This window comes from Coturnix japonica, chromosome 5, assembly GCF_054131305.1.
Source record: "Coturnix japonica strain WE chromosome 5, WE-NBRP24, whole genome shotgun sequence".
NCBI classification, from domain to species: domain Eukaryota; kingdom Metazoa; phylum Chordata; class Aves; order Galliformes; family Phasianidae; genus Coturnix; species Coturnix japonica.
Window position 1 is genome coordinate 38,955,155 of NC_140667.1, and position 26,806 is coordinate 38,981,960.

A 26,806-nucleotide genomic window follows, 5' to 3' on the forward strand; every position below is an offset into this window, starting at 1 on the left:
CATTTGCCTAGGAAAATAACTGATTTTGTAGCACACACCTGGATCTGAAAACTTGACAGTACATGAGAATTTCCAATTATACCACACTAAATTCTGAAAAAGCATCAAGGGAGTTGGAAGTGAAGGGGTGGCTTAGAAGATGCAAAAATTGAGAGTGAAAGCATGTGGCAGAGATACTTCTGCTGAACTGCACAGGTGAAAAGTGGCATATCTACTTCTGTGACAAAAAGCTCTGAATGAGCACATCAGATTTTTTGGTTTATTTTAGATCCTTTTCAACTGAAAAAGACCTTGTTTGTGAAACCTGTTGTGTTTATCACAGGCAGCAACAGTAAATGAATCAAGACAGCCAGGATAATGATTGATCTCTGAAATGGCTGATTTTGTTAACTAAATTACAGGTTGTGCTGTGGACAGAGGCAGCTGGCAAGCAGTGTTACCCAAGTACCAAGCTTGACAGGAAGTGAAATGTGTACTTGTCTTTCATTAGTGCATACGGTATCATTATTGCCATTGCAACAAATGTGATGGTGAGATGTATCCCTTGAGAACAGCTGCAGACAGAATGGGTGGACTGAGCAGGGAAACAGGCTGCCCCGCTATCAGGAGCTGTTCAGCCTGAAAACACATTTGCAGGCGTTTTGTTAAGAGGTCAGAATTTCTTGCATGAAGTTTGCAGTTGTCAAGACTTCTCCAGTTCTGGGATCTCTGAGCAGTCTATAAGTGTTTAATGAAAATACAATTGTTTTCACATCACAGATAAAGATATTGGGGCACAGATATTTTTATGCTTCCTGTAAGCCACAAAGCAAGTCCCTTCCAGCATAATGAGTAGGATTAAGATGTTCTGATGTGCAGCTCTGCAATTTGTTTATTAAACCATGTTTCCTTTCACAAAAGCAGATGATCTGTGGTTTTGTAGTTACTGGAGTAAATGGTCTTCCAGCTGCCCCCCTGTACCTTCTGAGTAGAAGGCAGTGACATGCTACCAGTGTTTTCAGGTGTGGATTCAATGAGAATTTTCCTTTAAGCTGTAATAAATCCCGTGAGCAGGAGTGATGTGCAAAATGAGAGTATGAGGGAACTTTTTTTATTTGTCATACTCTTAGTTAGCACTTTTCTCTAAAAGCTATGAAGGGCAAAGAATCTTCAGTGTGTTTTCGTTGGGATGGATGACCCTAGTTATGGGGGGGAAAAAAAAAAAAAGAGTTGAATTCTTACTATTTATGTAATTAGTACCCAAATCAGTGAGGAAGGCTTATATGAAATGCCCTTATATCCACAATGCTAATTTTCAATGTGGAAAAATTATCATCCCGTTCCAGAAGGTAATTTCTACACCAGAAACTTTTACCAAGAAAGCCAATGCAAAAACAAGCATAACTATGTTTGGACTCTTGCAAAAGTTTTTCATTGTATATACTGGAGTGGGAAAGTTTGCGTTCTTATTTTCTCAAAAAGACAACTGCATCCTTGGATACTTTTTTTATCTGTATGAATGTTAAGTGTGGAGACCAGGGAACCAGGCAGGCTGTGTGACTGTCAGACTGAGTACTGATAGATCAGCTATTGGCAGTATTTGAACTGTGGGTGCTGAACAATTTAGAGACTGGGGTTCCTGTGCCCAGGACTTGATTAGCACAAAGAGTCTGGACCCATGAATACTGCGGTACAGTTCAGGCCACCTGCAGTGTCCCCTTGTCTTTCTGCTTTGCTAATCTGTTTCAATATCTCTTCTGCAAGTTAACAATAAAATTAATGACGTGAGAAACAATACTCATCCTCGGAATTTAGCCATTACCTTAATTAAAAAGAAAATACTGAAGATGACGTTATTAAGGTCAGCAGGCCTAAATGTAACCAACTGTAATTCTGAAATACCACTTAAGATGTTTGTAATTCAGTGCTCATGAAAGTTGCTGATTTAACAGTCCAGGAAATGGCTCTGATTATGAGCAACATACCTTTAGTAACATGAGTCATTGCATCTGTTTTCTTTCTGAGCCATCTCAGAAACTCAGTGGAGGCACTGATCTGTGCTAGCTGTAGTAGTTTGGTATACAATGTTGATGCTTTTGTGGATTGACCTCCTCAGCTATTTCCCTCAGTTTTCCTTTTGTTGAGAGCCTTATGAGAAGGAGAAATTCAGACCATTGTTGCAGCTCTGGTAGCTCTACTCTCTAGCTCTACAAAACAAAATTCCCTATGTTATGCTATAATTTACTTTCTGTAAAGCCCTGAAAGAGAAAGCAACAGAAAGCAACATATGCAAATGGGACTGCAGAATGTTCTTCCCAAAGTTGACCGTCACAGCAAGAAAAGTATACATCTGCAGTCATCTGAAGTCAAAGCAGGGAAATGTTCTGATGTGTTTGTGGTCAGGACCTGATGCTGCGGTTTACATCAGTTCTGGTAAATGGCTAACCTGGATGCACAAGTGCTGTTTGAATTGGACAGAAAATAGTTCATCTTTTTGATAATGAAGAGTGGAAATATTTGATTTGTGCTCAGTTAGCAAATGTGGCAGGGTTAAGTGCAGGTTCCATTTGTGTGTCAATACAGTGATAGAAAGGTGGCTTTTGCAAATAAGCCACAGGTAAATCTCAGAAAATAATGAAGTATACTCAGTGCTCAACTGTTAATAGTGTTAAGACTCAGAGAATCAATTTAAAGCAACAGTTTTTAAGCCAGAGTGTTTCCAGATAAACATCACTATCAAGGGGATAGTGCCAGAATTAAACAATGCTCTTCCTTTCTAGTTAGCAGTTGAACTCCATCCACAGAGGTACAAAAAGATCACAGTTCTTTTGTAGCTATTTGGCAGTCTACAGTAAATGAATTGAGTCTCAACCCAGTTGATAATGGTTGTAAAACTGCAAATATTAAAAAAATAATGGTTTTAGTATGCACTGAAATGCACGGTGAAGCTTCTTAAATCTAATTGAGCATGAAGAAAACTGGGAGACATTTTCACAGGAGATACTTGGCACAGCTCCCTCTCTATCACTTTGATCCAGATCAAGACACAGCTGCTGGCTTTTTGATTCCTTCATCGTTTTTTTCTTTTCTTTCTTAAGTGCAGCCATTGCCATTAACCTCTGTCACAAAAACAAAAAAGCCTCTTTCAAGCTTTTCCCCATTTCAAATTATTCTCCTCATGAAGCATTTATTATATAAAGGGGCAAGGCATCCCTGCTTCCTTTTCTTGAAATCACCTACTCAGTTTCACGATGAAAGGAAGAAATGCTTTCCTTAAGACTGAGAAGGTATGTGTATCCAGTATCACCTTGAAGCAGAGCTGTTAACCACTGGCTGTGATACTGACATTACATTGAGTGTTTAACATTCTATGTTAAAAATAAAATAAACCCCAAAAAGTCTAAGATGAGGTCACTTGAAAGGGTGTCATGGTAAAAGTGAATTGGTAAATGTATTTTTAGAAGCACCAAAAAGCTGTAATACCTGAATAACAATACTTGAAAAAATTAATTCATCCTTTTACCTGTTCCGTTGCTGTAGTTGTAGCAGATGAAAATGTTGAGTTCTAGCAGAAAACTGTATAAACCTGCTAACTGGACAAAATCTATGAAGAATTAGTATTATATTTGGAGTATGCCCAGGCTCTTTCTTGCAGGTACACTATTTGTACTTCTGCTGGTTTTGAACAAACTCCAGAATAGAATATACTCAATAATTTTCCCTTGCCACTGCTTAGCACCTGCTTCAACGTCAACAAGAGTCTTCATTAGAAGGACAGCAATGTTATCTCTTGTGATAGTAGTTCTTCTTATTTGTCTTTTGAGATATTACTACCTAAGGTTTGGCAGGGAGATTAAGTGAGGATTGAGTTTCCTTTCAAGCATTGGGACAATTCTCTGCTAGTGTGTGAGATCTGAGGGTAAGAAGTTCTGAAACTTTAAGAGCCCTGCCTTAGGAATTTGATATGCATTAGACTGTCATTTGTATCTCTCTTTTTATGGGATTGTAATTAAGTTAACTTGTGTTCCAGTGTGAGAAAAGAACGTTACAATATCATGATACAGAGCCACAGTCTGCTTGTTTTATCCACCCCTGAAGCTATAATATTGGTTACTCCTGCATGCAGACTGGTGTTATTTGTATTGCCTAGAGGTTCTTTCGCTTATGTCGTGTAACACACTCTTGTATGTTACCAGTGTATAACTGATGTATGGTTGATATGCATAAACTTATTCATATTACTCACTCCCCCCCCAAAAATGATATCCGTTTTCTGAATTAAAGTCTTCGATGATTTTACACTGTAATGAAATACAAAGCAATTTATGGATAATGATGTTTATTCAGTGGAGCAGTGAGATTCCACTGAGACTAACAAGAATATTACAGCAAGCCAGCACAGCCTATGTGCCTATGTTGTATTTTTCTATTCTTCTTTCTTCTGTAACAGGAGAAAAAATAGAACACAAGATGGTTACAAATACATGGTAATCATGCCAGCTTTCCTTATTTTCTTTTGTTTGTTTGTTTGTTTTTTGTTGGTTCAGCATCCTTTATACTGCAGATTGATAAATCTTTAGCATTGCACACTGATTTGCAGAATGCACGTGGATTTGCAGAATAATATGTCTTGGATACTGATGTTTATTGTCTTTAGATGCTTTTCTTTGTCTCTTAAAGCCCTAGGAGTTAAATTCTTATATTTCTGCTGTTTTTATTTTCAGTTTGTCATTGTTAATGTTTCTAATGAGTTGGCTGATGGATAGTTGCTCTTTGGTTGATAGTTGAAGACCATAGTCTACCTGTGGCCTAGGTATAGCAGATGCATTTGAAGGTATCTGGATTCTGACTTTTTACACTACTATGCATGGCCTTAAACAAATCTATCTCTAAGGTTGAGAAAACTAGTCATTTTTAAAAACCCATTTGATATTAGCTTATCAATAGGAAAGTCGTTAAATCCAGCCTCTCATCTTCTGATGTAAACATTCAGAAATTGCATCACATAGATACTATGTCAGTTGTATCTGGAGATGGTCAAAACATTCTGAAATTTCCTGCAGACTCCTGAGAAGCCTTTTCCTGTTTTACAGTGCAGCTGAGATGGTCCAAAAAAGAAAAGAAAAAAAGGGGTAATCTTCTGGGAGGAGAAATAACCCAAACTGTTATGTTCATATGAGAGGAAAAATTGTACAGGATCAGTATTAAAACCATTCAAGAGAAGGAATTGTATTAAACCAGTACTACTTTGGAACTTAGATCACAGCTTGTGCCAGATATTGAGCTTTTGACCTTAATGGCAGTAGTGGCAGAATGACTGTGTGATGTAGAGAGCATCCTGTGATTCTTCAGATCCTGGGATACAAGAAAATGGTATATCTTTACTGTTGAGGCTGTATCAGAAGTCTTAGCCAAAGGACAACTGATAGTTGCCCCCACCTTATGCTTCTGTATATCCCACCTACTCACAAACCGAAGCACCCAAATGACTGTTTTCTGATGCATCTGATTATTTCAGTTATGGTAAGGCTTTCTGGTCAAAGCAGTATTCATAGTATTTTATGAGACTTCCACCCAGGTAGTCTGGATGCATCAGTCATTCATGGAAAGATTATTGACTCTTAGACCTTATCAGTTAAACCTTTCTGACTCCCTCTGTGCTGCAGGTAGAATTAAAAGGTAAATAGTTGGAATGGAAATGGAATCCTAGAAATCTTGGTTAGGTATAGAGGTGATGAAACTTGGAAGGTAGTCAGCAGTTCGGTCTGTCATGTTTGTTATCCACCATACTGCTTTGGTTTTACTTCCTTTTATCAGGAGTCTGCTCTGTTTGTCTTTCAAGTCCAGACTCCCATGCCATTTGCTGCCAATACTGTCCTCCATCTTTGTGAAGAACAGCCACAGACAACAGCTGTAATAGCTGGCCAGAGACATCCATTGCCATTATCTCTCCTTCAGTTTGTATTCCACGCAATCCACCTGTTGCAATTTAATTGACTCTTCCAATCATCTCATTGGGTAGGTAATTTGTGTGGGAAGGAAGAATGACTGCAGGCCCACTCCCCAACCTCTCAGTGGAGAAAAAGATAAAATAAGGGGCATCTTTTATTTCTCTAAGCTAAATGGCTTTTCTTTAAAATCTGATTTCTCAAGGCTATGGTATTTTGTGCTGAGCATACAGCATCAAGCAAAATCTTTTTTCAAATCTGGGTCCCCTGTACAACTTTCTTCCAAAAGTCAGGGATTGTCCAATTAATTTCATTAGCATGCTGACAAAATAGCGAGTGAGGAGAACACTGTTCTTCTGCTTGAGTAATATTTACAGAGTGTGGCCAAATCACAGAGCGCTGGACAAAGGCAAGAAAATTTCTGCTTCCAGTATGCAAGTACAAAAAGTATATTCTAAATCACAGTAGTCCAGCAGCTATAATTCTGTTGACTATTTCAGTTCTCTCATAAAAACTCTGTCTTCTCTCATAAAATCTCTGTCTTAGTCGCAAGTTAGATACCTATGATCTGCTCCTATCCAACATACTACAAAGTCATTTTGTGATCTTTGTGTCTAGGTCTCAGTTACCTCGTGCTCTCCCAAGATCTGCCAAGCACTGCTGCCCCAAAGGAATCTCTGAGATTCCTTTTCTATTTTTATTTCAGATACGGGATATCTTATTCTTGCAACATGAGATACAAATAAATAGTTCTGTTCACAGAAACAGGCTTCCCAATCCTTGAGTGGTAACTTTCTGTACTGAACTCACCTCCCATGCCCTGACACTTTTTTTACCGCAGTGTTCTTAGTGATAACTACAGCTATATATGAATAGGAGATCTGAAATCTTTTCTTACAGGCCTAAAGAAACATAACTTCATTCCACAGTAAATAATGTGAGCAAGTGATTGGTCACACAGTGAAGGAAACTAAATCAGGAAGTGCAGCCTCACGTCTAATTCACTTGTATTTCTTTCTTACCAATTTTAATGTAGAACAATCTAGACAATTTCCATCATCTAAGGGCAGCTGTAGTTGAAGTAGGGTTAGGCTCTCAGCACAGCTCTAAAAAAAGCAGTTTCTTTACTGTATTGGCTATCAGATCTTGTGATTTGTGTTTGTTTTTTTCTTAGAAGGTAAAGAGGAAAAAATCTATGAAAAATATATAGAAACTGGCATTAATCAGCTCTCTACTCTCTTCACACATACTTTGTAAAAAAAAAAAAAAGTGCTGTCAATACTTGAACTTTATGTGAAAATCCTTTAGTCAAGTTTGAATTTGACATTGGGAATTCTTATTTAACCAATGAAGTACAATCTTGGCAGGGCTGTGTGGCTGATACCTCATTGCTAATCAGCTTTACAGCAAGTGAATTTTATAACAAAAATTGTATGCATAGGCAAGTCATAGCTTTTTCCAGAGGTTCATCTTGATTTTGATTCATGAAAATTCACATTTTTTCTCTATAGGAAAATTCACTCTTTGTGTAAAATACTGCTCCCACATAGATTCAGGAACAAGCTATCTACTTTTTGTGAAGATGAACATAAATAGGACCTTGGAAAAGCCAAGCACCCCTTCCAGAGCAGATTGAAGGGCCTAGAAATGAGCACCGAAGAGTTCTGGACACAGGGATCCCACAACAGTGTATCATGGAAAAACACTCACTGAACTAGACATAAAAGGTACCAAAGAAAATGGGAGCACTCTACATGAATAAACTTAGTACTATATCCTGTGCACATAGGAAATCAGAATGTTTGAAATATTCTGTGGTAGTAATGCCAATGTAAATGGTAGGTTACTGGCTTAAGAATTAGAGGGCCTTTTAATTATTTTATTCTGTTCCTGTCACGTCTGTTTTCTGTGAAGCTTTGGCAAGTACTTTTATTTCTGCTTTCTAGTGTGCAAAATGCAGGTAGTAGCGGTGGTCTCCTTTGTGAGATGTGTTCAAAAGAAGTCTATCTTCTCTATCACCATTACTTTCCAGTACTGCACTGTTCCATACCAAGTACTGCTGTGTTATAGAAAGTTAGTAAATTTTATAGATAATTGTTTTGGAAATTTTTCATTAGAAATACAAGTATAGTAGTTGTACAGTAGAATACTGGAGTGCTCACATACTGTTCATACATAATATTATCTCTTTTCAACTCCCAATTCAAAATTGGAAAAGCTTTCTGTTGGAGTCTAGCCACACTACACTTTCTTTAAAATCATTTTGCAGTTTAAAAAAAGTAAGCTTTGAAAAGCTAGAAATAACCTTTTAGAAAATCCAGACACTGTTTGTGTCTACATATACGTTTATTTTCTTCATTGTCTTGTCTGTTTGGAAAGGCCTATTGAACCTTAGCTCATACCCCTCTCTTGTTTAGGAAAGAATACTTCTGTGTTTACAACATGCTGTTGATTTTATGCATAGTTGACAAAATCTGTTATGTTTGTTTTTTTTTTTGTTTTGTTTTTTTAAAGAAATATACAGCATAGACCCTAGATGCATTAAACTCTATCAGACATCAATACATAAACACTCTGAAAAGGGAAAATATAGTGATATTATAGTGCTGTGTAATAAAATACCTTTAAACATGCATTTTTGGAACTCTTTGAAACCCTACAATACTGTTAATGACTGAGGTTAAAATAGAATTTACAAGCATGCTCTAGGAAAAAAAAAAAAATAATAAAAAAATAAAAAAAATTAATTGATTAATTATGTCCAAATCTTCCTCAGTCTTTGCACTTTTGTGTCTGCTCTTCTTGGGCTAATTGGATGGTGGCAAGTTGATATTTCTCATCACCTTTCCTGTCAGGCAGCAATGTCCTTTCTTAATGCCATCTTCCTGACAAGTGCTCATTTTCTACGGGTTATGGATTGAGACAGACAGCTCTGATTGCTGCTACAGAGTGTGTGATAGATGCTGCATGCTCAGACATCAAACAATTGTATCAAGTCTCTTGATAAAGAAGCCTGGTAGTTACAGTATGCAGTTTATTTTATGCTTCCGGTAAGTATCATATCTTTGTACTGTATTTTTGTAACTGACACTTTAGCTTTTGTCAGAGTAAGTTTTTGGCAGTGTTACCCAGTGGATTAACAGTCCAATGAAGACACTGTGAGATGGATGGAGATGTTTTATCCTGGAATATCTCTGCTTCTGTGCAGGTTTCTTGTTCCTGTGCCCTTCTAAAATCTGACTTCCCACTACAGACTTTTCCTCATTAAGTGCACGTGACATTTTTAGAAGCTAGTGACATTTTTGTCTTAGAAGTGAGTTACATGACTCTGCAGGGCCTGTTTTGATCAGCTGACTTTTGCAATGCAGGAGAAGGGGTACACCTTTGATTAATTTAAGATTAAAATGCAACACATGGTGTGCATTGTCTTGATCATTTAGAAAAATCAAAATTGACATCAACATTCAGAATGGTTTCTGATTTTTTTTCCTCTAGTCCACCATTGTATCTGAAAGGTGTTGTTTCTCAACAATTTCCAGAATATGCTATTAGTATTTTGAAAACGCACAGGCAGTCTGTTTAATCCTAATTAAAGCTGGAGTTCATACCATCGTGTAGGACAGGCTTTTGCAATGCGTATTATAAGCTAAGGGAACAAATTAACCATCTGAAGTATGTATTTTCCAGTGAAATGATGGGCAGATATCGCTTTAATAATTCATTTTGCATTCTGTTTACTTAAGAAATGCCTCATTTTCATCATGTTGTTAATTTTTGTTTTCTTACTTGCATTGTTACTTCCCTACACAAGGAAATCTTAATGGTCTCATGGCTGAAGGTTTCACCCACTTTGTAATAACAATTATTTTCCTCCAATTTTGTGACCTGAACACATTGGTATAAATTTTACATTGTATTTTGATGCCAGGTAATTAGCTAGCAGTGCACTAGTACTTTCTTGGGTCAGAGGAAGAAAGGATTAAATCCTTTGAGTGTTGAATAGTGCAAAAAACAAGACTTCCTCTTAAGACCACTGAACATCACTGGCTGCTAGGCCATGCTTAGCAAATTTAAGTAAGAGAAACTGGAAATGCCCATGTTCCCCAGACTCTGAAGAAATTAACTTAGGCAAGCTTAGGAAGGGTCACAGTCATGGTAATGTTGTGATGGCTGGCTTTCCTCCCATGAATTTATATATTTCTGAAAGTATCTTAAACATCCAACATATATCGTGAGAGTGAGTTGCACAATTCAGTTATGTACTACCTCAGAATGTACATCCTTTGAAGAAATTTTGTTACTGAATGATTTAGTAAATATTTGCAGTTCTTCCAGTTACTAAAATAATAATGATGTTCTTGTTCTTATATATACGGTTTCAAATCTGATATTTTTTAGGACGTTCTATATTTCTTCTGTTACTGAGGGTGCTTGTAAAGCTTGGATTACTGTATTCAGAAATTCAAGTCAAAGGTAGACTGTTAACTTCTAACAGGGATTTTCCTTTTCTATGCTGTTTCATTTCTTTATAATTCATGACATTTCCCTTACCTTTTTGACTGTGTTCAAAACTGGGCCAGTCTTATAAAAGAAGTAACTGAAAAGACTTAGCTGTAATAACTGTTCCTTCAGCTATTAATATTCAGATCACAATTGCATGTTGATCTAAAATATATTCCTTAGTTTAAAAAAAGATCAATTCTGACAAGATATACGGTCTCATATAAAATTTTAGAGCAGGCTAGATTAAAACATTTGTCCTTTTTAGCCTTATAAATTATGTATCTGTGAGAATTGCTTCTTTTAAAAACCATGACCCCTAAGAGTAATATTTTCTATTTATTTTATCCTGTATATGGATCGCTTTTTTTGGATAAATAGGTTCATAATAAGGATTTAGAGAATTTAACATTTTGAAGCTGCAACAAGAAGTATAATACAATAGTTGATCTACTGCTTATAATATCTCTCAAAAATCTGCCAAAATTAAGTGACATGTATACATCCTTTCACCACAATATTGTTTTTTTCTTTTTCTTGCATCAGTAAGGGTCCTGAGTTCTTCCACGGGATTTCTGTTGATCCATATAGATGCAGTTCAGAGTAGGATTTGTCTTACTGCCTGGTGTTTTCTTGTTTTTTGAAACAAAACACTTTCTGCACACAAGAACAGTTATATGCTATCACTCTGAATGATTTGACTTTTAGTTTAAGAAAAAGATGGTTGAAAGGTGAAGACTAAAAGCTGGAGCCCTTCTGAAAGTAACCAGTGTGCATTGTGATGCTCGATACTAAAATAATAATATCCTACTCTTTCTGTGCCCTTCAGATTATTTCAATTAGATTGCTTTCTGTCGTCAGACTGGGAGGCAAATATTTTTATGGTCTTTTAAGAGGCCATTGTCATCTCCTGCCAATTTCAACGTATATTCTTTGGATTATTAAAATGCCAATAGAATAAAAATATATGTGGATTACAGGGCTTGTAGATCTTGGAAAGATAGACATCTGACACCCCTCTTTCATTGATGAAGAATCTGTTTTATGGGAAGGTAGAATAAAACATTGCCCAAAGGAAAATGATGCTTAAGGGTAAGATTCCACATCTGATCCTTGGACATAGATTTGCCTGTGTCATTTAATAACATTCGTGGTGTTTTTGGAGTAGTGCATATAACAAGGAATTGCTGCCAGGGCCTAAAGGGGGGATGTTAGTGTAGAACAGAGGGGCCAAAGTGTGGCTTTATACATTCTTTTTAGTACTTCTGTACATGTAATTTATCTACAATCGTTCCATTAAGTAATGATAATTATTTGCCCAATGTCTTAGAAACCTCCTGCAGAACTTTATCTCCAAAAGTGAGGAGAAAGCAATGTGGCTTTTGAGGGCAGCAATATCAAGCAAGGGATGTGTGATCATATTTTCATGTAAGGTGTTTGTAGCAGATCAGCAAGTGCTTGTAGGAAAAAACTGCCTACTGTCTACTATAATTCTCTGGAGTTCTTCTGGAGAATGTAACTTGCAACTCTGTGGTTATGTATTTAGTTTTTTCCTCACTTTGGGAAGACATTTAATTAATTAAGTACAAAATAAACATAGTGGCTTTGAAATACAAATTCCTTCTTTCTCATATACTATCAGGTCTAGTTAATACCTATGTTTGGTATTTTTTGTTTTTTTCTCTCACCCATGGGTCATCATTGCCTCTTTTATCAGTGTTTCTCCTGGGAAAAGAGAATGGGAAAAGACACTATCTCCTTTTCCTTAAAGGAGAGGTTGCAGATGTTTTCTCCTCCTTCAGCTGGGTTTAGTTAAACTTCTCACAGTTCCTTAGAAAAATAAGACTGTAATCACTCCAGCCCTTTGAAGGCCTGGAGCATTTTCTGTTTGGTTTATGAGCAATTAGCTTCCCTCAAATGGCCAAAGCTGGTTAGTACATTTTTGCTCATTTCTTATTCTGCCCTCTTTGTAAATGCATTCATTCTGCTGATTCCCACGGTTATTTGTTTTATGGGTGCGGTTTTTTGTTCTGTTCCATTTTTGTCCTTGTGAAACAGTTAGGATACAACCTGCATGTGGCTGTATTTCAGATAGCAATTGAACAAGAAACTACTAATCAGTGGAATTGTTGTTCAAGTAACTATTCACATCTCCTTGGTTTTATTGCCTTATTGCTTAACTGTACTCTGGAATAGTGAAGAGAACAAACAAGTGTCTATGTTCAGGTGAAAGCTGTAAAGAAGAGTGTGGAAGACAATGTTAACCTTAAAGCAGAGCCAATAAAATGTATCTTGACTAAGTTCAAAATGATACTTCTGTGTATTATTCAGTGCTATCTACCAGCACAGGAACCCATTAGAGATTTATAGGGCCAGAATATTCTCCTAAGAACAAGAAATTTGCAAGCATTTTTTTTTTTTTTTCCATTTTTTCTTTCATTTCAGGAACAAGGCAAGATTGGTGTAGTCTTCAATATTGGCACGGTGGATATCTCTATTAAAGAGGAAAGCACACCTGTGAATGATGGAAAATACCATGTGGTGCGCTTTACCAGGAATGGCGGCAATGCTACCCTTCAAGTTGACAGTTGGCCAGTGAATGAACACTATCCAACAGGTACATGCTTTTTCTGTTTTTCTCTTTCTGTCTACCCATATTTACAAAATAACTTTTAACAATGGCTGGTTACTATATCGATCTTTGTGGTTTCATCTCAGTATTAAACTGACCAGTTCTGTCTTTTGGAAAACACGGGGTTGGTCTTGTATAACTGTATGGTACGATACAAATAGATTTTGCTATTATGGAGGTCTCTATGTGAATCTTGGTTCTGCAGAGAGTAAAAACAAAAAGAAAAACAAACAAACAAAAAACACCTCAACAAAAAACTTGGTTTTGCTACTTGTGATATTCTCACTAGTTAAGAGAGAAAAGCTTTGAATGCACTTTGCAAGAAGGAGAGGTGGATTTAGCTACCCCCAAGATAAAGATTATATAGGTACACAGCTGAACTGTAAGGAATGTGGAAAACTAAGTTGCAAATACTTGAATGAACCTTATGCTTGCTGCAATTTTTTATCACCTGATTTTCACTCTCTTTTAGGTTTGCACTTAAATAGGGGTTGACAAAAAATCTAGACATAGCTGGCAACTCTCAGTTGACTTTAGGTCAAAATACAGTGCAGCAATTCAGTACCTCTTGGAAAGTCATCACCCCAAGCCCACGAGGAATACTGAACAAATGGTTTTTGAATCACTGTCTTATGTGTTATCTCACCACTGGGGATACACAGCCTTGTCACCAAGTTAAAAGATTAAACTCACCCCCAGTGACAAACACACTGCTGTACATGACGTTGACAGGGCATAAAATAGCTGAAATGTGGTGATGGAGATAATTACTAAAAGCAGAAGAAACACAGGGAACCACTTCCAAGCGTAGCCACATTCATCTTGTTCACACTGTGTTGTCTAAGGTCAAGTGATGGTCATCTTGTTGCTTCCAAGTATTCAGTGTATTCAGTTCTTTCTTTCTAGATCATACGTTACTGATCTGGAATAGAAGATGGAAAAATTTACTGATAGACACAAGGCAATTTGCTAGTTTAGTATGAATATTCCATTATCCTCAAACACTAATAAATTATTCCAAAGCGATAATTTCATCTCTTCTATTCAATCATAAAGTGCATGGGGAAGTTTTTACTGCAAATGATATTACTTCATATTCAGTGATTCTTTTTTAGCGTGTTGATGCTGTATATTTAAATGAGTACACTTTAATAATTATCATTATTATAGTTAAACAATTGCTTTCTAAGAAAGTAATGACAAGCTGGCTGAGTGAGATTCTAGCTCTACTATCCATTGGTAAGAAAAGGTAGGGTGGCTGTAGGTGCTCAAATTGAGCACCTTTCTTCTGCTCCTTTCCTCAGTTGTTTTATGGTAAAATACCTCTGACCCAATTGCCAACCAATTATAGACAGTAAAAATCCCATGAATATGCTCTCTTATTCCTTGTTGTAGTAAGTCCTTCCTGTAAAGAAGCAAAACATTCAGCCATTGCTTCAGGGATGTTTTTTTTTTAAAAAAGGGAAAAGAAATCACATGCAGAGAATACCTCAGTACCCTCCGTGTTTGTCTTGATTAAAGTAGTCCTACATTTTCTTTAGAAGGTATATGGTTTAATAGAATCAGCACTGGTCTTATGTTCTGGCCTAGAATTAAGTATATGCAGTTGTACCCCAAAGGAAAATAACACCTTTATATATCAGACGTCATTTCCTTTCCATGCTGGTGTTTCACTTTCTGGCACTTTTTAGGTGTAGTATTTTTCAACCTGTCCTTGTGAAAATAGGGCTTTGGAGATTATATTTTGTGTGTGTTTGTCTCGTTCATTTTTCAGTTAATTTTCAAAAATCTTGGCCAGATTTTAGCAGAAGGAACAAAAGACTTTTAAAAAGAAAGAAATATATTCAAGTCCAACATGGCTAGTGAAAATAACCAATGGAGGAGTGCACTATCCTGATTCTTTCAGGGGAAAGGATTGTGGTTTGATCTCACTTTGTGTTATAATCCTAACTATTCATATATGATAGATAGATATAAAAGTATTGTCTCATCTTTGTGAAAAGCTTAAATGAGAGAATAGCTACAAGAAGCTGTGCCTTATTAGTTCAGTTTTCTAGGGAAGTGATGGTTTAGAAGACAACTGAGCAAACCAAACATGCACGTAATATTTTTCATATAGAGAATAAACAAATTCAGCAGAATCTCAGCTTTGGAGTGAGATTTGTGGTTAAGCTGATCTGAACTAATTTAGTGTGTCTCAGCTACATAATAGTGAAATTGCAACTCATATTCAACTTGTGTATTAATATCAAAGGAATTCTGTGTTCTACTTGTAGGATCACTTCAATTCTGGAAGAGACAACTTTTTATAGTGTTTTAGAAAAGAAACTTAGTTGTGACGCATACATGTTTGAGCATGCTGTTATGTCTGTAATATGAGCAATTCAATGTGTGCATAATTTTCTGCATGGTGTTGCAGCTGTGTTCACAAATTTGTAAAACTAGCAAAAGTTTCTTTGTCATTACATGTGGTGGCAGCAGGGTGGAATTCTTAATGGTGTTTCTATGCTACTCTCTGAGTTTTATTAGTTCTTGAAGGATTATAAATTAGATTCATAATTACTTGCTCAATGGAAAGTGCAAATAAATGTGTGATGCTCATAAAATGAGCAAAGAGAGAGAATATTGGCTTTCCTTAAAACAATGTATTCAGTTAAAGTGAAATTAAAGAAACAAGGGAGAGAAAGATTCCAGAGGTGTATTTTACAGCTTCGTAATAAAGGACAAGGAAGTGGAAGAAAAGCAAAGGAGCAAAGCTACAGATCCGATACTTACATTTGGGCTTTTTTTGCTCTTTTTTTTTTTTTTTTTTCTTTTTTTCCTAAGTAACATCCAATTATGCCTCACTAACTTGCAACACAAGGTATTTTCTTGTGAAGGAAAGGATTAGAGGTAAATCTGATCTTGCATCTGGGTCAAGACAACCCTCACTATCAATACAAGCTGGGAGTTGAAAGGATTGAGTATTGTCCTGCCAAAAAAGGTGGTGGGAATGGGTCTGGAGGTGTACTGGTGGATGGGAAGCTGGACATGAGCCAGCAGTACGCCCTTGCAGCCCAGAAAGCCAACTGTATGCTGGGCTGTATCAAAAGAAATGTGGCCAGTATGTCGAGAAGTGATCCTGCCTCTCTACTCTGTGCTTGTGAGGCCTCAACTGCATCCAGATGTGGAGTCCTCAGTACAGGAGAGAAACAGACTGTAGGAACACATGCAGATAAATGGTTTCAAGCTTAAAGAAGGTCAATTTAAGTTGGAAGAAGCATTTTACAGTGATGGTGGTGCAGCACTGGCAGAGGCTGCCCAGCAATGTGGTTGATACTCCATCCCAGGAGATTTTCAAGGCGAGGCTGGATCAGGCTCTGGGCAGCTTGATCTAACTGTGGTGTCCCTGTTCGTTGCAGGGGAGTTGGACTAGGTGACTTTTAAAGTTCTCTTCCTACTCTAATGATTCTATGATAAACTGTAAAGGAGGGAGTTAACTTGAAGCTAAGGTTGGCTCAGATTTAGAAATGACCCCTCAGTTTTAGTACCATGCAAATTCTGACAGAATTTCTCTTATGGTCAGTAAGACTCTAACAGTGTTCCAGTGCAGGTAACTGAGACAAAGCTCTTGAAAAATGGGTAATGGCAAACAGCAGTGTTAACAGTGGGACTCCTATTCATCTTTGTGACTTTCTGTCACAAACTGTTCAACTGTTTATGATTAATTTGTATTTTCCCCTTTCTCCTCTCCCTCAATTGTGCAATAAGAAGATGGGCTTTATCTATATTTTCTTCTGATGACCAATTCCATGATACTTAATTAACTAAGTTGATCCTTGCAATGTATTTCTTACTCAGGGTATGTATGCATTTTGCTACCAAATATGTATGAATTCTGGTCTGTCTCTCTTCTGCTGTCTCACTTGCTTTCATCTCTTAGTGTACATCCCAGATAACAGATTGTATTTGGCCATTTTCTTCTTTATGTTGTTCCTGACAGATGACTCTAAATTTAAATTCATCTTTTTGGTGATATAGTAGGTATCATTTTGGAATAAGAGCGAGTTAGATAGGAAAGCTGGTTTAAGCAAATGAAATCTGTGACATGTTTTTGTTTCAGGTTTTTGTAAAACCCTTCAAACTTGAGGCACTTTACAGTATGGTGAGAAGGATTTAACTCAGGCATCTTGAAGTTTGGAAATCAGCAATTCTTAGAAGGGTTAAAAACAAATCTTTTGTCTTGAAGCGCAGCTGAAATACCTCAGTCCTTAATTTTTCTTTAGTTCTTGAGTGGTAGATTTTTCTTTATCTCTGCCTGAAAATAAATTCTTTATATTTTGCCAGATTTGTAGTATATGTTGAAAGAAGCCTGGTATTCCTGTTCATCCATCCATGCATTGTCTACATCTTCTGCAGTCAAAAAGGAAACAAAACTAGGTGAAGGAAAGCATTAGAGAGAGAATAAGAAACCAGAGAAAGTCTAAATGCAGTTATATCTTAAGGGAGAAGATTAAGGAAAAGGAAATGAGAGGCAGAAATATGCTGGCATTTAAAGAAAGACATACTTTGCCAAGAGAACTGTAGCCTGGATTTATACTTTTGAAAGAAAAAGAAAAAAAAAGTAATGTGAGGGACATCATTTATCAGTTGGGTCCTTACAAGGATTCATTAGTTCATTCTCTCAGTACAGATTTTATATTTTTCTCCTTTATCATTCTCTTGAGTGATCATTTAGCCTTCTTTTAGGAATCTCTGCCCTTTCCAATGACATTAGTTTTCAGTTCTTTTGGCACCAAAAAGTACAAAAAAGATGTCATAATTCTCTGTATCAAGTACACCTTTGTGAGAAAGTTGGATTTTAGGAATATGGATAGCTATCTTCTAACTACAGAACTCTGGGGATTTTGCAATTGCTCTGGTGAGTACTGTGGCCTGATGAGAGTACACCTATAAAACAAAAATTTGGCTCTAAGATCCCTGATGCCAGCCTGAGGTTTTGGACTAGTTCCAATCCCAAGGAATGAGTTCCCTAAACAGCTGAAACATAACTTCTGGTTAAATTTCATTTGAAAGGAATCCATTTCACGTTCCCTAAGAGCATTTTAGTATGTGAAACAAAGCATAGCAAATAGGGAGTGCTTGGAAAACCTCAGAAGCATGTTCCCTATTCAAATAAAAATGCTTATGTAGGTGGACTGTAACACAGTTTACAGTTGGAGCTGGACAGCAAATTTAATTCTTTCGTTACTCCTTGTGCTCATATTACTTAAATAGTTAAATTTCTGTTTTCTACTCTCACCTTCTGTTCAGCTGAGTCATTTCACCAACACTATTCTCCATGCAAGTAGTCCAGGAGAAGGCTATAGGGTCATGAAAATGACTGGTCAAGAGGTAGGGAAAGATAAAATTATTGCCTTTGTTAGAAAGGCTGTCTTATGTCATTTTATAGTCTTCACTAAAATACAGCTTTAGTAGTTTATGTGATAAAAGGGCTTTCTTACTTGCTGTTGTATGAAAAAAAAAAAATGCTTCCCAGAAGCTCACATTAAAATTACAGAGGTCCTACCTATCTTAAACATAAAAGCCATCTATTTTTTCTTGTCCTGATATACTTTTCATACACTTGGGGAGAGACTGGAAATTGCTTGGCTAGTATTAGGGACGGGATGTGAGGGAGGGGTAAAAGCTGGCTGAATGACTTCTTGCTCCTTCAAGATTTTCAGCAAACCATTTTTACACTCATGAAAACAAAAGAAAAGATTAAATGTATTTTGTTTAAATGAAATGTGATAAGACAAGCTCTGGAAAAAAAGTCTAGTTGCCATATATTTTTAAATATATATATTTGTTTTAAAGCTGTATTTCACCTTATCACCTGTCATAATTGAAATGTGGGTAGGTTTTTGTTTTGTTTTGGTTTTCTGTTCCTGCTATCAAAGGCCTCTGTATACTACAACAAAGTGCTAAATATTTCCCAGTGGGATGGTATTAACTCTGTCCTACTTGTGTATTATTTAAATTGGAATGTTGGTTATAGCCTAAGAAAATTCAAAATGTATGGATCTTAATATTGTATTTAATACTTACCTGAAAGTACTGCAGAGGTTTTATAAACAAAGTAGTTCTGTAGACCGAATAGAACTTGAGTCACATCAGCATCAGAAATTTAGCAAGGCTTTTGGGATAAGAGAAAAGGATGATTAAGCTGTTTTGGGGCGAAGGTGCTGAATACTACAAATGTATAATGGAAAGGGCATTTAATAAGCAAGATAACTTGTATTGACATTGTTTGCCCAATGGGAGGCACAGTTGTAAGTTTCTTTTTAAAATAAAAACTGACTTAATTTTCAGAAATGTTGGATATTCACAGCACAAGCTATTTTAAAATGGAATATTAGTGATCTGTATCTCAAAAAAAAGGTTATTCACATCTCTACAAATATAATTCCCTGAGTACATGACTGCTAAACTAAAGTTCAGAGCCTGCTTTGAACCAGGTCATTTCTTGTCCTACTTAAGCATTTCATCACCTTTCCCTTGACATTCTCGGTCTCCTTCTATAAGTGGCATGATTGTTTTGTTCAGTTAAGTCCTTTACTCATGTCATCCCTCCACTTGAGGAGGGACTTTGAGGGAGGGAGTTGCTTCTTTTCTTTTCCTCATTCTTTTTGGTTTTACTTAGTTTTTATCAGCAACATTTTCTATCTCTCCCTCTGTGATTTTCCAGCCTTGAGATAAATAGCCTTGTATCTTACAAGCTAAATACAATTACTGCTATCAAAATCGGAGTCTTTTTCTCCCTGTAAATGTCTCTTGGAAGCTGATAAGATGTTCCAGGCAAACTGCAGACTGCTGCCTAATCCTGAGATTAAACATAACCACCCAGAAGACAGCAAGAGATAATTTGGGGGCTGGGGGAGGGCAGACAAGAGAGGAAGAGAGGAGGAAAAAGCGAGATCCTCTCCTGAGATATTAAGAGGACATGCACAAGGCTCAAGGTTATTTGTAAAGGAATTACACAAAGCACACAAGAGCTTGTTATGAAGAGGAATTTCCTCAGATAATGCGGCGATTGTTGTAGTTGTTAAAGACAAAATTTAGCAAGGATTTGTTTGATGTAAAGCATCGAGGAGAGTTGTATGAAACAGCTCCCAGCCACGTCTGCTGATTTTATATATCAGTCTTCATCTTGTCCTTGAAACTTGAGGTCTCACAAGGTTGCATCTAGATTCTTTGTGTGTGCTTGTCTGGGTATTGGGCTTTATGCTGAATAGAGGGACTAAGCCAGCTCTGCTGTGTTCTGAATTTTGGTAGCCACTGACCATCTGAACTTAACCTAGCCCTCCACTATACAATCCAGAACAAATCTTCTAGAACATTAGTACCTTAATTAAGGAGAAAGTAGTATGTTGCATCCTTAATAGACTTCTATTGCAATAGAGGCTGGATTCCTGAAAACGTATCAGTCAGTCCAATACAGTTGAAAAAAGCAGCCTTGCTTCTAAATATGTAAGTTTTCGTAGTTTTTTATGAGACATTTCCTTTTTCTCCCCCCTGTAAAGCAGCTTTCTTTAATGTTTTGTGTTTCTGCTAGCCTGTATTTTAGAAATATATCAGTTGCCCTAATAAGAGATATCGCATCTCCCATCCTTGCTCCATTCAATTTATAATGCATTATCCAAGAATGGTAAGAGAGTTCTGGATGATCTAATAGTAGGATTAATGGAGGATTTTAAAGTGTGTATCTTCTTTAACTAACAGATCTTCTGACTGTAGAAATGATATGCAAATATTATTTTTATTAGTTCTCATGAGCTCAGTAATGACAAGTTTAGTGCTGATTGGGACATTAACAGGAAAACTCAAAAGCAGAACTAAGTGAAATGTCTGAGTCATTGCAACGTGATTTTACAGTCCGTGCCGCTTGAGTGGTTTCCAGATATTTTGTTGCTGAGCCATAGAGAAAACAGGTAGTTTCCTGTCCTTCACTGAGCCTGGCTCTTCCTCCCCTGAACTCCCTCTGTCTCTTCTGGAGCAATTTGGCATCTCTTCATCCCAGCCACTTTTTACCACCCTCAACTCTAGTTTCTGCCTTCATGTGCTCTTTTAGATCTCCATTTCTTCCTTCAGGCTTGGGACTGTTATGATCTCCTTCTCACTGATACTGAAACCAAGGTAATAGGAAGCTTAGCTGAATTCAGTTGTTTCCATGAAGCAGAACATGGATATTGAACATTACTATTTGGTGTGATTAATACTTACTAGCATTTGATATTCAAGCTGAAAAGATTTCTTTCTGGCACTGCCATATCCCACTGTGGTCTTAATATTTTACTATTCCCTCTGAGTGGGTAATGAGTTTAGAACAAGAGCACTGAATTTTGTTTGAGCCTTGTGAGTTGAATGTGATCCCTAGTGTTCTTGTCATACACTTCTTTGTGTTTTTGGTTTTGTGTTTTTTGTTGTGTTTTTTTTTTTTTAATTATTATTATTTTTCATACTGCGTTCATTTTGTGGAACTTAAATGAGCTCTTAGGTGCTTTCTATCAACATAAGTTGGAGATGGCATGTAAAGTACCATTGACAGATTTACTGCATTTCATAATGAGCCTAAAACATTTAAAAAGACAGGGTTAATAAAACAGACTTGGAGAGGGACATTCCGAAGGCAGTACTTTGACATATGTTGAAAGATCTGCCAAGAGGGATGATTAAAGCATGACAAGTTGATGAAATCAAAATTTGATTGTTGCTTGTCACTTTAGGGCTTTAAAATCTATAATATAAAGTAGGAAAACAGATAAATATGGCTGCATGATATGAGCACTCAGTTTTGAGCCCCTGTATCTGTTGACATATCAAGACTGCACATATTTAGACACCAACAGACAAATGTGATGTGGAATTTGTGCAGAGAAATTCATGTACATGCGTTAATGCAGGTGCTTCCATACTGAATGACAAGATAGCATCTGAGATGGCACAAAAAGTTATGTAAATGTTTCCACTATGCTCACAGTTTCACTTCCGTGTACTTTGTTTTTTGCTTTCCCACAGGAAATATAACACTGTGATTCATTTCCACATTGTCCAAACAGTTGTATGAAAGTGCTGTAGGGTTTTTCTGTCTTCTGAATTCAGTCTTTGAGGACAGAGAATTGGAAAGACAGAAGGGAAGAAGAAAAAAAAATGATGATGTTACAACTTTTAGTACTCATCCTACCTGTTAGAATTTCAGTTCTTAAAGGTGGTCCAGACTTTTAGAATGTGCATTTAATCAGTCTGCACAGGATGTAACCTTAACATCACAAAATACCTCAAGACCAAATGAGTGGTTTGTTATCAAGAACAAGTATTTCTATAAGCTTATCATAGAGAAAGATTGAGGTGCATGTTGTTGGGTTTTTTTTGTTGTTGTTGTTTCTGTGGGTTTTTTTTTTTAAATCAAGAAATGCAAGCTAATCAGGCAGATCAAATAGTACAGAATTAGTTAACATCAGTAGGACTGAGAGAAGAAGCAGAATTGACCTAAGGAAATGCACATATACAATGGTATTTCCATGCAGGTAACCTAATAACCATGTAGGATCCCACAGAGATCCTACATAGAGGATCTTTTCTTAGACATAGAAAAGATGTGTGGAAGAATAAGAAACATTTATATGTAGCATTCTTTACTGTTGGTGTATAAGAGTTACAAATGAATATATGTATATATTTTCTAAAACGTAAATATGTATATATTTTCTAAAATGTAAATATGTGCCACAATAGTACTGCTAGATTTCAGCTAGTCAAAATGTTGGTTATAGTCTAGAAAAAGAAAATGCTGTCAGAAAATACTAGTGCTTTGAGGAAAGTTTTTGTCAGTGCAGTCCTAAAGAGCAGGGATACGTATTATTTTGCTGCACGTTGTTAGTTGAATTAGTGTAGCATTCTTCTTGCAGCTTCCCGGATCAGACTAGACGTCCCCTGTGTCCAATTTGCAGGTGAATACCAAATAAAGAAATAGAAAATTTGGTAGAATGGTCCAAATTACATTTTCATCCAATCATCCTGGATTTGGAATGATTTCTATTCTGTTTTCCCAGAGTCCCTGTACATCTAATCAGCTTCTTGAGCTGCAGAACAGACAAATGGCTGACACTTCAGAAGATGATAGCAAATCCACCATCCACCATGACAACAATGAAAATATGCTTTCAAGGCTTAGTTTGTGACCTGAAACATGAGGTCAAATAAACAATACATGTGTGTATCATGGATGCAGTCACTGCATTTGCATTACTGTGCAGGAAAGCAAATGCTTTTGTTTTTTCCTTCATTAATTTATCTAGAGAGACGTGGTGATGTGAAAATATATTCTCCCCCTCTCCAGCTGAAATTTGGTAGATATTATTCTGCTATATTGCGAACACATTGATCAGCCAAATCAGCCATTTATATCATATTAGCATATGATATAAATGCTCTGGGCTGAGGGATTTCCCTAAATACTGGGATTACATTCTTATAGTCGTTATAGGCCTTTGAGTCATTGTCCCAGAAATGTTATGGTGCAAAACAGGTGTAAAACTCTCCCTGGGGGATCCAAGCCATGTTATTTTCCCTTGTATCTCTTTGACATCCAGCATACATCTTGATAAAGTCATCACCATATTGTTTTCCAGAAACAGTAATTGCACACTAAAAAATGTAGCAGTGTCCTGATAGTCTTGCTAATAATTCCAGACTGAAGTATGTGATTGCTCATGTAAACATGATTGTCCTGACTGAATGTTCAAATGCTGTGAACTATTTGTGTCAAGTGTTCAATGGCTGTATGAATGCCCAGGTACTAAGCATGAGCAGTATCATCAAAAACTTTTGATGAATTTCTTGTTTGCCAGAGCAAGATGAATTATTAGGGGTTCAGTCATCTGATTTTATATATATAAAATATAGCTCTATAGTGTAGAGCAGAGAAAGATGGATAAATATTTCTAAATATTTCTCAGATGGGGAATCAGGCTAAATAAGATTGCTGGATAGTGGGAGTTCTGCTAGACAGCGCAGTGCAATGAACTCCCAGACATTAATATAGTTACATTTCTCTCCTGGGTTAGTTCTGTTTCAGTTTTTCTGCTCACATGGAACTGTATAACATTCTTTTTGCTCTCTCTTTTCCCAGCTCTCCCTCTGTCCCTGCCATTCTCTCTCTCCTATACACACACAGAGTCAGCAAACAAACATCTGGCCTGAGGGCTAAGAGGCTTGAACAACAACTTTGTGCTGTTCTGATCTTATTGCCTGCAGAAAGAACAGTGCCAGCTGTAATCCCAGGTTGACACAGCTGACATGCAGTGACAGAAGGGGCTCGTGCATCCACATCAGCCTTCTCCCTGCTCACTAAAGACACTGGAGAGTACAAAATCATTGAAATCTTGTGATGTGACAAAGGATCAAAGCAGAGCAGCTGTGTGAAAAGCTAGTCAGAAATTAAAAGGACCAGGCATAGAAGTGGAAGCCAGAAATTCCCAAATTGCAGTCCTAACTGTATACATGTCATTCTCTTTGAATTTGGACAATGCTTTTACCACTCTGTGGCTTCGTTTTCCAGTAGGCAAAGATAGGATAAAGCCTCATTTTACATTAAACTCAGGGACTTATAAATGGAAATTATCATGCTGGGCACTGAGTACAAAAACCTCTCTGGATTGTGTTTTTGCTATTGGTTAGTAAGTAGCTGGAGCACTCTGTAGACTGAAAGCTTCAGTGTCAGACTTGCAAAATCTTTTCTGTTTTTCCTTAAGCCCCACAGATTTGTAGTCAGTGAGATCCACTCTGCATAACAGACTGAGTTGCATTTTGTCTCTTCTCTACTACCTTTACTGTAGCGGTTTCTGTAACTCAGGTCATTTCCAAGAAGGCAATTGATTTAAAAGTTTAGAGTAGAAAAATGTATCTAAAAAGCCTGCAAGTACCTTTTCTCACTGAGCCACCTTATTTCTGGCACTGTGCTATTCAATTATGTTTTTTTATTTCACTATTTGGTTGTTTCCTGTGCCTCTAGTTCATGGCTGGGCTTTGTGAATAGTACCTGTCTTTGAGAAGGCTTACAGAGACCTGGAATTTTTTCCTATTTCTAAGCCAATGCAAGCAGGAGGAAACAGGAGAAGTTATTTCAAGAGGAGGCAAAGTTTGCTGATTTGTAGCAATTAGGACCAAGCAGATGTTTTCAGTCTCTTATTTATTCCAGTGCATAATCAACTGGTATTCCTCACTGTCCTCTTCTAGGGTTTAGGAATACAATTTTAAATAATTCAAGAATTTCCCTGAGGAGACCAGCATTGCCTAGTATGTAATCTGCATAGGAAGTGCTTCTTAATAACCTTCTTCTTTCATCAGTCTTTCACTTGCTTTTAGTTATTTCCTTATGCTCACCCTAGAGAACTTGATCCCTTCAATAGAATTGTTTAATTTGCTGTTATTTGTAATTGGGTAGCTTTCCAATCCATTTTGGACATTCCTAGCTATGTCTCCCTGCTGGCTGTGTCAGACTTAAGCTAGCAGTCTACCTGAATGCACTTGTTTTCAGGAACACCATAGTAAGACACCAACAGGTATAGTAAGGGCACTGCATTTCTTTCCTCAGACCATTCACTATGCTAAGGCAGTTGTTCATAGATGTACCCTGGAAGCCATACAGCTGCATTCCTGTGTTAAACACTAATGTCAGTTGGTGTGAATGCCTGTAAGCTGGTTTTTCCACCAGTGTTTTTCCAGTGTGACTTGCATAGCCACAACTAAGATAATACTCAGACAAATGAAAGTTAATGGATTTTAAAATATCAATGTAAATAAAGTGGTTTTGGCATCTTGTTCTTACTGCTTGGTCCTACAGGGCTATGTAAATCAGATCCTGTGTTTTCCTTAAGAAATTGCTAAGAAGTCAGATGTGGGGACAATAACAGCAGACTTTATTCTGATCTCTGTTTCATATCTCTTTGTGCAAAATGAAATTTGTCCTTGTTTAAAATGGGAAGATCAATACGTAGCTTCAGTTGTTCTTTAATAGACACTTTAGGCTTAGCTGCCTGATATGGAGCTTAAATGGGACATGGACATCAAAAAAAACAACAGCCAATATGTACATTACTTACAGAATGTTCCAGAGAAAATACATTCAAATTTCTTCATATCCGTAAAATTTTTGTACCTGGAACAGCCTTCTCTGTACCATAACCTAGTTTAGTTCTCCAACACGAGCGAGCTAAAGAAGACTGTTGTTATTACATAGCCATAATCTCAGTGGAAGTAACTCATTATAATATCTGATGTGAAAATAAAGGCCAGATCATATTTTCTCAAAACTAAGTTTTCTTTGGCACCATTGAAACAGTTTGATTAACCTCCTTCCAGATTCACTGCGCTGAGTTTTCATTTTGTTTCTGTTGTACTTATGGGTTAGATATCAAGTTGAGGCATTTATGTTCTTGGTCATGCAATATAGGGCTGAAAGATTAATCTAAAAGAGATTGAATGTTAAGAATTTTTCCTGGGGCAGAGGGGCAGATTTACATGACTTCGTGAGCTCTTCTCTTGTCTGATTAATGCTGTAGTGGTCCATGTTAAATGCACCTTGTAGGCAGACATTTAAATTCTAATCTAGTTTGCCTCTGAATTTCCCATTGAGCGTGGCCTTTGCTGCCTTGCTTTCAACTTGGACCCTATATTTTTTAAAGATAAATCCAGAATTATTTAGTTTAAAGTTGTTTAATGTTTT

General features: G+C 36.9%; 1 protein-coding gene across 43 annotated transcripts in view; it reads left to right on the plus strand.

Moving 5' to 3' along the window:
• The window catches only part of NRXN3 (neurexin 3), an 887,795-nt gene that overhangs the window by 748,857 nt on the left and 112,132 nt on the right, over positions 1-26,806 (plus strand). For all 43 annotated transcript variants that reach the window (XR_014946731.1, XR_014946732.1, XR_014946734.1 and 40 more), the window contains one exon: positions 12,873-13,044. Coding sequence is in view for 34 of the 43 variants with exons in the window: in XM_085549250.1 (XP_085405376.1) it covers positions 12,873-13,044 (172 nt within the window). In the remaining 9 variants the exon portion in view is untranslated. The remainder of the gene's footprint in view (positions 1-12,872; positions 13,045-26,806) is intronic.